Below are 13098 nucleotides of genomic sequence, written 5' to 3'. Positions count from 1 at the left end.
GACACAGATGACGTAAAAGAAGCATTCAAACAACTAATTACAAATCTATCCCATTTCCTCCAAAGAGTAAAACATGGGTTTGGTTGTATACTTGCAGGAGTTGTAATAGTTGCACTGGGTATAAGAATAGATCCATCTACGAAACCATACAAATATGTGCTGAGGAGAATCCATTCCATCTGAAATTTCCAGACCAAATAGTTTAAATCATTGAGTTTTTCAGAGAACGTGTTTGAGATATTTGGAAAGGAAATTGAAATAGGAAGGTTGAATTTGTGCGGTGGTGGTAGAGGAGGGTGAATTGTTTCACCACCTGATTCATGAACTAGTGTAGTAATTGCCAATTGGTGTTGCGATGAAGATTGATGGCAGCTGGTATGGTGAGTATTGATTGTAGAAGGTATTGATGGTGGCAGCTGTTGTGGATCAGAAAACCTAAAAAACTGATACCATGAAAGAGTTTATTAAATGGAGTGTCTTTAATCTTGCAAGAGAATTACGCTAGCATTTATTGTAGGTACACGAATTAGGTTCGCCACGTGTCGGACATAAAGAGAAGAAATAGGGATAAAAAATCCCACTAAAAAATCCCAGTCAGAAACTTGTCAATTCAAATGTCAGAATTATCTCGTCATCGATCGCCCCTGCGAAGTACGAAGAGAGCGAGTGCGGAAGCGAAGAAACTCGCACCAAGTTGAAGTATCCAACAAGATATCAAGGACGAAGTAGAATTACTTGGCCTAAAAGATAATCCACGAGATAGATAAATTATGGAGCAAGAAAGAGACAGGTGCCCGACAAGCCCATGTGAAGTAAGCGAAACAAGGGGAAAAAATTTATGGAAAACGGTCTGGGCGAAGTGTAAAGCGTTACTGCGAAAACTCGACGAGATAAATGATCCGTGTTCCATTAGGGTTAGATGGCCTATAAATAGAGGTCCTCGGACAATGCATGGGGGGTCGGATTTTGGGAGAGTGGGAGAGCTTAACCTAGAGAAGATATTAGGGTTTCCTTGTATTCAAGAACTTGTATCTTTGTTACTTTACTTAATATGTCTTAGATCTTGGTTACTATCACTTTGGGTGTGCTACTGGGTTTCCAGTAGTTACATTTTGACGCTAGAAACAGGGACTTAGATTGGGGATTCATCCTCATCTAAGGAGTGGAAAGAAGCTAGAGTTTTAGGAGTAATAGATTTGAGAGAGGCATTTTAGCTAAAGTTGTAGGAGTAAGAGATTTTAGCAAACATCCCTTTTAAGATTGAGTTTTAGAAAAAAACCAATATTAAAATTAGGATAAGTCGATGATTAGAACACCAGATCAGGCGGCACACATGGTAGCAACGAGGAGAAGCAAGTGACTGGATGCTAAAAGAGGAGGAAGAATGGAAAAGGGAGGAACTTCAGCTGCGGGGGAAAGGTAACGCGTGAACCAGCGGAAGACTGAGGAGACCAACGAAGATCGTTTTCGAGAAGGTTCTGTACACACTTCTGACACGGGCAGTATTGCAGAAGAAGAAACGACTCGTGAGGAATTAGAGGATAATATCGGTGAAGAAGACATGACATTGGACCAGCTGAGGGAAACGCTCCGTCTTGAAAGGGAACGAGATAGATAGCTAGCGGAAAAACATGCCTGATTGACGAGGCAAAATACCAGGTTAATGTTGCAGAATCGTCAACTGAACGAAGAAGCAGCAGCTGACGTCACGGATTAGGAGATGAGTGTGATATCATCAGGCGAAGAAGAGTTACGATGAAGGAGATACACCCGCGAGGACGACGGAGGAGAAAAAAGAAAGAAGCGACAAAGAGAAAACAGTGAAGAGAGAAGATTAAGAAGAGCATTGGAGTTATCAAGCTGGGAGGATCAAAGGCGAAGATATGAAGAAGAGCAGAAGCATGAGGAAAATGAAAGGAGAAGAGAAGATGAGAGACAGCTTGAATTCAACCGGAAGTATGAGGAAGAAAAGAGACGTGGTGAAGGAAGGCTCAGTGTGATGAGAGATCGATGGGAGAGAAACGGAGAGAACATGAACTAGGAAGTCTTGGACGAGCTTCGAGATATGAGAACACTGATAAACAATTTGCGAAGAGGCAGCAGAGTGAAGCTGGCGGAGGCAATAGATGAGGCCGATAAATCTCCATTTACCTATGAAATAATGTACGCGGATATCCCAGAGAAATGCGTTTTACCAACGTTACCAAGCATATTCAGCAGGTCAGAAAGTGTTGTGCAGCACTTGAAACAATACACCATTTTATTGATGCAGTGGGGACGAAATGATGCGGTACTTTGCCGATACTTCCCTGTGAACTTGGCAGGGGAAGCATTGGTCTGGTTTGATGGGATACTAAAAAGATCAATTTCGTCGTTTAAAGACTTACAGAGGATATTCCTGGCCACTTATATAACTAACAACATGTTGAGACCGAGCATTGAGACTGTATTCAATTTGAGAAGGAGACCCACAAAAAGCCTGCGAGGATTGGTGACGAGGTGAAGAATGGTATGCAGCAAGCTTGCAGGGAGAGTTGACGAGAAAAATTTAATCTTAGCTTTCGTGAACGCTTTAATCCTAAGTGACCTGCTGTACACTCAAATATTTATTATTCGAAACTCGTTGACGATGAACGAATTGAGAGAATACCAAGAGGAGTACACAGCCTTGGAAGAAAAGAAGAGGCAAGAATGGATTGATCAACAAAGATATGAGGAGTCAAGACGAAGGAATTACGATCCACGAAATTACAATACAACGTATTAACAAAGGAATAATCAAGGACCTAGATTTGGAGAGCGACGACCAAATGTTTGGGTTGAATTCAACCGGAAGGATGAGAAAGAACAGAGACGTGGTTTTAGGAGTTGAATTTGAAATGGTTGATTTTTGGGTTGATGGAGTTGTACTGTTTAGAGGTTTTTTCTGAAGTACAGTTGCTGCTTTAAGTTGCTGTGGTGTAAAATCTGAGGGTGTATTTAGATTGGATGTTTGATGTTTGGGTAAATGTACTGTGTTCGCTATGAGCATGTGACCATGTTTGTTGATTGTGAACCTTTAGTACAACAAATTTAAGTAGATACAATCAAACCTCGATAAACGAATGTTCGATAAATGAATAACCTCGTCAAATGAATAATTTTTTCCGGTCCCGATTTGGGCCAAGGTGATAAATGAATAACCTCGCTTAATGCATTAATGAATAAAAAAAATTGGATCCTTAAAGGCCCTATAGAAATATAAACGAATAATCAATGAATTATATATAAAAAAAATATACAAAAATAAACCAAAATACATAATCAGAAAATTTTAAATAAAATATACGTAGGAGTGAACTCAAAAAAAATTCATCTATGGTTGATTGTCTTTTTCTTCTACCCAAACTAAAATGCACCGTATCCCTAATTTTATGCAATGCTTGCACAATTTCTGGAATATCTTGCTCGTGTTGTAGCAACTAATTTTTTAAAGTGACCATTGCTTGAAAAGCATCTTTAGATGACACATTTGGTACGACGCTACTATCATCTTGTTCAGAATTATTCTCATTATTTATTACCGACTCAATAATTTCTTCGTCTGTTGAAGACTTCATAACTGCATCATTCTCGTTAGGATAATTCAAAAGATGTCCGATGTCCATCACATTTCTATAACGTAAATTAGAAATGGCACCAGTTAATTCAAAAGCAAATAAATGTTAATTGAATTATTGATAAGAATTTTGACCAATACTTGTACATTTTCTCCTATACAATTGAACTTCTCAATTAATAAAATATTGTCTAAATGAATAAATATTCGTTTATTTTACGTAAATAAATAACCCTGCTAAACGAATATTTTTCCTTGGTCCCGAAAACATTCATTTCATTTATCGAGGTTAGACTGTAAGCATAAAACTGAGTAAATCTGAGCAAATGGCTTGATGTTCTTTTTGAGAATTTTGCGCTGTTCTGTTGTTCTTGTTTATGACCGTGATGGAAATGAGGTGGGTGTCTATCCTTAACACACTGCTGAGTGGGTTTAACGAATTTTATGGTTAGAAAAGGTGGTGCGAGTATAAGACCAGTTCAATTGAAGTTAAAGTTGATACTATTAAAAATCTGTAAGTACGAGCGTGAGTTGTCATACACGTTGTGTTGACGTGTTTCGCAGGTGAAACTCCTCTATCTTGGGAAGCCATAGAAGGGCGCTTGGCCGCCGTGGAATATCTTCTTCAAATGGGTGCTAATCCTGAAATACGAAACGAGAGAAATAAGAATCCTTTGCATCATGCTGCTATGCAAGGTTGGTTGCGTTTCAACTTATCTAGTAACTTTCTGAGTGTCTTATTCTGACATTGTAGAGTAGCCTAAATGAGATCCTTATGTTTTTTCGTGTTGCAGGGCATAAAGATATCATACCCTTGTTACTTTCAAAAACATAGATGATACTGATGATTTTGGCTCGGCGCTACAATATGCTGCTGGTGGTGACAAACACGATACTGTTAAAGTTCTTCTAGATTATGGGGCGAATGTGAGTAGTATTTATTAAGTTTATCCCTTTCATTCTCTAAGCACAGAGATCACTAAATCTACCTTCTGTTTTATCTTTGCAGCCTAATTTGGTCTTCCATGAGACATTTACATCACTTCAGGCATCCATCGAAGGCCTTTTCTTGGCGGTGTGCAGAGCAATTACTGAAGGTAGACATGTTTTTTTACATTCTTGTTGGACTTTATTAACATCAGTTAGGACTAGTTTATATGATACTTTTCAAGTGATGTATAGTTTGTGTAAACTTTTTTCATTCAAGCTAAGTTTCTTTTTCTTGATTTATGTTGCATATTTGGGAACTTTTTTTGTTTCTCTTGGTTCCATTCCTTTTGAGTGGGTCTTTAGGGTGTGCACAACTACAACCCGTGATAGTGTTTTCATCTTGAATGCACATTTATGGATTGTTTATTGTCTGCTTGTGATTGTGGGTTCCCTCAATATTATGTTTGTTGTACCATTTTTGGGTTTGTAAGTATACCTAATATACTAACTTCAACTTTTAAATCTTTTGCCATCTCCGTAGGCAGGTGCTGATCCAAATGGTGGACCAGATGGAGTAAAAGCTCTGCTACTTGCAGCTAAGGTGGGGGCAACAACAGAAATCATCGAGGAAATGGTTGAAGCTGGTGCTGCCGATCCAAAATTTAAAAATTTAAATTTCTTAACAAGGGCAACACAAATCGTCAAGCTACTGGTTGAAGCTGGTGCAGATCCGAATGTTACGAATTCAGTAAGTTAGTTGTATTTTGGGTCTTTATGGATCTAAGTATCTAAGCTATTAATTGTATCTGGCATTAATTGGTACATACATGAAAGTTTTTGTAGTGTTACTTAATGAGCGTATCGTGACTCTCATTTGACTTTCCAAAGTTCCATGGGCCACTTTGAGCAGAACTGTCCAAGGGATTGTCTTGATTAGTGCGTCCTTGCGCCAGAAACGTTTAACTTTCTTGATCCTCTGTTTAGTTTTTTATGTTATTCTTTAATATGTAAAGAAGCGGTGGTAAACTATGAGATGATTCATTGATGTCACCTATGGTTGTGTGGCTTATGGTATTCAACATTTTCTTGTCACAGCGCGGACTAAAGCCAGTAGAAATTGCAGCTGCTAACGGTAATCGTCGAGGTGTTGAGATTCTTTTTCCTGTGACTTCTCCTATTCCATCATATATATATTGACTGGAACATAAATGGAATTATGAAGCGTGTAAATTCTGAGAAGTTCCAAAAAAAGGTAATTATAAATATGTATTGCTCTTTTCAAGTTTTGGATAGTGTCTTAACATTTTGGGATCAAAACGACTTCACTATGTTCCCATTGGCATTCTGTAAAGCAAGTATGGCTAAAAGTTCTGGATCAGTATTAGGTTTGTAGTATTTATGCCATACCCTTAACATTCAGCAGTTTCCAACTTTCATGCCATGAAGCTCATAAATATGTAGTTTATTGAAACTTTTCAAGTTAATGTGTTGTATGAAATCTTCGTTACTGACAGCTGATGACTTCAAAAGCAAAGCAACATTTTCTTGAGGCAAAATCAAGGGGAACAAATGCATTCCAGAGGAAGGAGTATTGGCTGGCAGTATATCGGTATACTGAGGTACCTTTTTTTTGTTTGTAATCACCCCTATATGGTTAGGCGTTCAAATGAATTTTAATCTAATTTATAGCTTTTAAATGGAAGGTGAAATAGGAATTCTCCTTTCATGTACAGTATAGTGATTCCGAAACATTCATACCATCCTATGGGATACAATTTGGATCTTTTGGGAATTGCAGAGACTTCCTACATTTATACAAGAATTGTACATATGCCAAATCTGGATCTAGGAACGAATTCATTATTTTCTTATCATAGGACAAAGGCATCTTTTATTTTTCTGTGCAGTTCCTTGTATTTCAAAAAATTTAGGGTCAAATTCAGAATTGCTCAACTGCGTTGTTTTACCCAAGAAAGAAAGCTTCTCTGTTCCTTTCACATCATTGTTGCCAAAGCTTAATCATAAGCAAATTAATCTCAGTTGATAATATAGAGTTGTTACTTAGTGTAATTCATATGCCGAGTCACATGTTTCTCTTGTAGAAGGGAACCACTTATATCCACAATTCCCACACTATAATCTATTTCCTTCAAGCTGTCTTTTTTTATTTTTCTATTTTTCTTTCGAAAATGGGTTGATCACTCTAGTGATTTGTTTTTCAGGCCCTCAATATCAAATCTGGTGATGCAGCTCTACTATCCAACAGGAGTTTGTGCTATGTGTGCTTAAACAAAGGAGATCTCGCTTTTGAAGATGCTAATCAATGCATGTTGGAAAGACCAGACTGGCCTAAGGCATTTTATAGGGCAGGCGGAGCACTCAAACTGCTGAATGTGTGTATTCGTCAATTTTTTCTTGTCAGTTAATTTTCTTCTCTTGTTTTTACTTAAAAAGAAATCCTTTTTGATAATCTTTGCTGCATTTGGCGCAGAGGCTTGATGAGGCAGCAGATGCTTTCTTCAATGGTTTGAAACTGGATCCTAAAAACAAAGAGCTTGAAGATGCATTCAGGTTCTATACCATTACATTTATTACACAGTATAGTTGTAACTCCTGGTTGATTGCTCTAGGGTCCCTTCCTTACTTGGTGGCCTAAGATGGTCGTTCTTCAAATTTGTTTCTCATACTGTTGTGTCTTTTCTTATTTTATTTCGCACTCTTCTTTTTTACAGGGAGGTGACTTTAGACAAGTTGAAGGCCATGAATGTCCCAGTTTAGATGTAAAGGCAAGTCATTCACATTTATGCCCAGCATTCTGAAACCTTTTTCTAGTGGAAGTTTTTTTTTTTTCAGGTTTTGTAAAAAGTTAGAAATTCGCTAAAGTATCTCTTGAAAGTATGTGAAAATCAGGTTTCTTGAAACATCCTGCAAGTCTTCTTAAGTGAGCATAGCCAACTTTATTGTGCTGTCAGGTTTCTTAGTATCAGTTTTTCCTTTCTTATTTTCCATCAACAAGAACTCGAAAAATTATGTAGGCCTGTTGAATTCTATCAAAGTGCGTCTTTTTAGATCGGTAGTTGCACCCCACTACCCATTTGAGTTATTTCTGAAAGCCTGTTCCATGGACATGAATATATCTAGATTTAGTTCCATGGACATGCATAGGCTGTTGGATTAACTTAAACATAGAAGTCACTAACAAGCTGGTTAGGACAAGATTAGGAAATTGATATAATCCTAAGGGAATTAGAAGTCATCTAGTTCTAAGAAAAGGAAAGACATGTAATAAGGTAATAGGACTAGGAAAAGGAATTCATAGTTCTATATATATATGATCACCAAAGTTGTGGTTGATCATACGAGCAAGATTAGAGCTTGTGTTTAGTTTTGAGAGATTTTCTAAACATCAATAAAGAGAGTTGTCTTTATATAAGCTAAATTTCATCTTGCAGTTTCCATTAATTGGTATCAGAGCTTGTTTCTGAGCCATGGAAAACGAAACCACCATTGTGGGTGCAAAACAGTTCACGCCACCATCAATACAAGTTCCAATCCTCAACGCCACAAACTACACAGTATGGGCCTTGAGAATGAAGGTACTGATGAAAATCTATAAAGTTTGGGAAACAATTGATCCTGGTACATTGGACCCAGACAAAAACAATGTTGCCATTGGATTACTCTTTCAAGCAATACCAGAATGTCTTGTTCTACAAGTTGGTGAACAGGAAACTTCAAGTTAAAGGCACGTAATCTCGGAGCTGATCGAGTTAAAGAAGCCCGTCTGCAAACCTTAATGTCTGAATTTGAATGAATGAAGATGAAAGAAACTGATACTATTGATAGCTTTGCAGGAAAGCTATCAGAAATAGTCTCAAAAGCTGCGTCACTTGGACAATCCATCGATGAAGATAAACTGGTAAAGAAGTTTCTCAATAGTTTACCAAGATCCAAGTATATTCATATCATAGCTTCTCTCGAACAAGTCTTAGATTTAAAGAAGACTAGCTATGAAGATATAATTGGAAGATTGAAAGCATATGAAGAGAGAATCCTTGATGAAGAAAACAATGGAGAAACTCAAGGAAAACTCTTGTACACAAACTATTACCAACAAAACTCTGCGACAAGAGGAAGAGGTCGTGGAAGAGGTGGTAGAGTAAACAGAGGCCGAGGAAGGGGAGGAAGGTTTAACTCACAAGATAAAACAACAAGTCAGAATGATCAAAACCAAGGGAAAGAAAATAAGGATAGATCAAACATTATTTGTTACAGATGTGATAAACCAGGACACTTCTCCTCTGTATGCCCTGAAAGAATACAAAAGATGGAAGAAGCAAACAAGAATGAAACAAGGGAAGCAGATACAACTCTTTTCATGCACGAAATTGTATTTTTAAACGAAGGGAAACTAATACCAAAGAACTACGAATCAAAGGATGGAGAAGAAGGAATCTGGTATTTAGATAATGGAGCCAGCAATCACATAACTGGTAAGAGACACTACTTTTCTGAACTCAATGAGAAAATCAAAGGACGAGTGAAGTTTGGGGATGGATCTTCTGTAGAAATTGAAGGGAAAGGATAAATTATATTTCAGAGCAAGACCGGAGAACAAAAGCTTGTCACAAACATCTACTTCATCCCAAACTTACAAAACAACATTCTAAGTTTAGGACAAGCTACAGAAGTTGGATGTGATGTTAGAATGCGACAAGATTATCTATCAGTTCATGACCCAAGTGGAAGACTTTTAGTTAGAGTCTCACGCTCACAGAATAGACTCTACAAGATAAGTCTCATGATTGAAAGGACATTGTGTCTGAATATGAGACTGGAAGATCAGACATGGAAGTGGCACGCAAGGTTAGGACACATAAGTTTCAGAACCTTAAAAACTATGTCTCAGAACAAGATGGTTCGAGGGCTACCACAGATAAATGATGAATCAAGGATCAGTGAATCATGTTTAGTTGGGAAACAAACGCGTCAATGTTTTCCAAAAGCAACAACATTCAGAGTGGTAGTAAGTCGCGACGTGGTGTTTGATGAGACAACACATTGGAACTGGAAAGAAACTAATGATGGACCGAGTAGGGATCCAGGAATGTTTCACATGAGATGGGGTCAAGTAATTGATGAAGGCGAAGGACCCATAATCATCAATACCAATGGAAACAATGATGTTAATCAAGAAGAAGAAGAGAATAATGAAACCACTGAGAATAACGAAGAAGTAGAATAAGAAGAAGAAAAAGAATAAGAAGAGGAGATCGATGAAATAGCTCAACCCATTCCACTGCGAAAATCAACAAGACAGACTCAAAAACCACAGTATCTGGAGGATTATGTTCTTCAAGCAGCAGAGGAATGTGAGACATTATTGTTGTCCATTAATGACGAACCAAGAAACTTTAAGGAAGCAAAGATTTCGCATAAATGGATACAAGCATGTAGAGAAGAAATTATTTCAATCAACAGAAACAAGACTTGGTTTCTAGTTGATAAGCCAGGTGGGGGAAAAGTGATTGGTCTTAAGTGGATCTTCAAAATAAAACGGAATGTTGATGGTACGGTCAACAAATATAAGGCAAGACTTGTAGCTAAGGGATACGTTCAAGAATCAGGCATAGACTTTGATGAAGTTTTCGCACCAGTTGCTAGACTATAGACAATTCGTCTCTTAATAGCAGAAGCAGCATCAAACTCATGGGAAATTCACCACCTAGACGTTAAGACAGCATTCTTACATGGTGAATTGCGAGAGATGTGTATGTTGAACAACCAGAAGGTTTTGAAGTAAAAGGACAAGAGCATAAGGTTTATAAGTTATCAAAAGATCTATATGGTCTAAGACAAGCTCCTCGAGCCTGGAATACAAAGTTAGATCAAATCTTAAGAGAAATCAGATTTGTTAAGTGCTCTAAAAAAACATCAGTATACAGAAGAGAAGAAAAGGGAACGCTTCTTGTGATTGCAGTCTATGTAGATGATCTATTTTTGAATGGCAACTCCCTTAAGGTGATCAATGAGTTCAAGAGAGAAATGTCATCAAAGTTTGAGATGTCAGACCTCGGAAAACTCACTTATTACCTTGGCATAGAAGTCCATCAAGGAGTAGATGGGATTCAGATTAAACAAGAAGCTTATGCAAGGAGAATTCTGAAAGAAGCAGGACTTGAAACTTGTAATCCAACAAAGATACCAATGAAGTTTGGACTTAAAGTTTCAAAGGCACAAGAAGAAGCAGAGATTGATCCAACAAGTTATAGAAGAAATGTTGGATGTCTTAGATACTTATTACACACAAGACCAGATTTGGCTTTCTTTGTGGGAGTAGCAAGCCGTTATATGAAGAGTCCACGCAAGTCTAATGGTGATGTAATAAAGAAGATATTAAGATATCTAAGAGGAACAATCAGCTGTGGATTGAAGTATGGTCGAGGAGGATCAAAAGGAATTGTTGGGTATAGTGACAGCAGTCATAATATTGACCAAGATGATGGAAAAGGTACAACTGGTCATATATTTTATCTAGGAGAAGCACCTATTACATGGTGTTCACAGAAGCAAGATACATTAGCTTTTTCATCATGCGAAGCTGAGTTCATGGCCGCAACAGAAGCAGCTAAACAATCAATATGGCTTCAAGAATTATTGGGTGAAATCAAAGCAAGAGAACCTGAAAAAGTTCTTATCAAGATTGATAATAAGTCTGCAATTGCACTCACTAAAAATCCAGCGTTTCATGGGAAGACGAAACACATTCACAAAAGGTATCATTTCATACGAGAATGTATCGAGAAGGAGATCATCAATGTTGAACACATACCAGGAACTGAGCAGAAAGCAGATATATTGAAAAAGGCATTAGCTCGGATCAAGTTTGAAGAAATGAGACAACTGATTGGAGTACAAGATATGTCACGGGTAAGGTTGAAGCTTAATGGGGAGAATGTTGGATTAACTTCAACATAGAAGTCACTAACAAGCTGGTTCGGACAAGAGTAGGAAATTGATGTAATCCTAAGGGAATTAGAAGTCATCTAGTTCTAAGAAAAGGAAAGACATGTAATAAGGTAATAGGACTAGGAAAAAGAATTCATAGTTCTATATATATATGATCACCAAAGTTGTGGTTGATCATACGAGCAAGATTAGAGCTTGTGTTTAGTTTTGAGAGATTTTCTAAACATCAATAAAGAGAGTTTTCTTTATATAAGCTAAGTTTAATCTTGCAGTTGCCATTAATTGGTATAGTAAATCAGAGGATGAAAATGTAGTAGAATTTCCCTTGCGTTGGTTTCATATGTTCCTAATAAACTTGCAGACGTGACTTTAGGTGCACATTGAGCAGATTTTTAGTATGTTTTGGCGGGAGGTTAATATGAGCAATACTACCTGTTTGCCCTGTTCATACCGAATGATTTTGGAGTCGTCGCCAAACTGGTGATGCTGATCATTTTCTATTTTTTCAATTTTGTCGAGGCACTACTAATTTGCCTTGTTGCAATTGTTAGCAAGCTGATGATGCTGTAACAACCTTTGGTACACGACTCTAGTTTGATATTCTAAGATACTTGACAATCTTCTAGGAATTCAGAAAGACAACATTGCAAAACTAGATTTAGTATAATTTGTCCATGAGGGTACTTAAAAACTCATATCCCGACTCCAAATACGGATCTTGACAGCAACTAATTACTTAACTGAACACTAACATAATTCGTACAATACGAATAGAGGATCTTGCTCTATAAACTAATTACTTAACTGTGCATGTTAGCCTTTTTGATTAGCTAGGTGAGATGAATTATTCTTGTTACAATCACTAAGCTAACCGAGGGCTTTTTTGACTTGTCTTCAATGAAACCTAATTGTGATTCCGACTGACCGAGCTTGCCAATATGTCAAGAGGAATATATTGGAAAACTAAAATCCTATATATGTGCTGAGAAACAGAGAAACCATCATCTCTTTTGGTGGTAGTGGTGGGATTGATGAATTAGGGAACCAAAATTCTCTTCTTCAAGTGCTAAAGGTTGATTCCCAATCTTAAATTTTGGATGAAATGGCGTTCGATGAGGTGTTGAAGGATCTCTCAAACCACATCCAAAATTTGAGAGAGTTGTTGCAAATTGTTAGCTAGCGTGTTATGGTTTCTTTACAGCTGCTTTACACTCTTTGTCAGTTGTTCTTAGTTTTGGTTGTCAGTTTTCATCAATTGTTCTTAGAAGTGTTTAATTGTTTCTTTACTCACGAAATTTCATTAAATTTGTGTGCTACTCAATTTAATTACCACCTGGGGGCTTATCTGAATCATGACATCGCAGATCCATCTTATATACACTTTTGGCAAGATGAAGATTCAACTATCATTTTTCTCATTACATCAACAATTTCTAAAGCTTTGAATCCGTATGCTGTTGCTGCACCTACTTCATTTGAGCTAGGGAGGAACATTAGAGCTCGATTCAATCATCCAGCTACTCATTTCTTTCAACTTCGTACAAAACTCCAATCTATTCAACATGGTAATGATTCTATCACAAACTATTTGAATGAGAAAG

General features: G+C 37.4%; 1 protein-coding gene across 1 annotated transcript; it reads left to right on the top strand.

Moving 5' to 3' along the window:
• The first annotated feature begins 2010 nt into the window (after nucleotides 1-2010).
• On the top strand, nucleotides 2011-7306 carry LOC113293913 (ankyrin-1-like). Its single transcript, XM_026542355.1, has 10 exons — nucleotides 2011-2119; nucleotides 4163-4294; nucleotides 4434-4525; nucleotides 4608-4673; nucleotides 5070-5276; nucleotides 5624-5692; nucleotides 6043-6147; nucleotides 6751-6921; nucleotides 7020-7099; nucleotides 7261-7306. Exons 1-10 carry the CDS (start codon nucleotides 2011-2013, stop codon nucleotides 7304-7306), a joined length of 1077 nt encoding a protein of 358 aa, XP_026398140.1.
• Nucleotides 7307-13098: the final 5792 nt, after the last annotated feature.

Source organism: Papaver somniferum, chromosome 7 (assembly GCF_003573695.1).
Source record: "Papaver somniferum cultivar HN1 chromosome 7, ASM357369v1, whole genome shotgun sequence".
Lineage (NCBI taxonomy): Eukaryota > Viridiplantae > Streptophyta > Magnoliopsida > Ranunculales > Papaveraceae > Papaver > Papaver somniferum.
The sequence above is the reverse complement of the archived record's forward strand: the minus strand, read 5'-3'. Positions and strand labels throughout refer to the sequence as shown.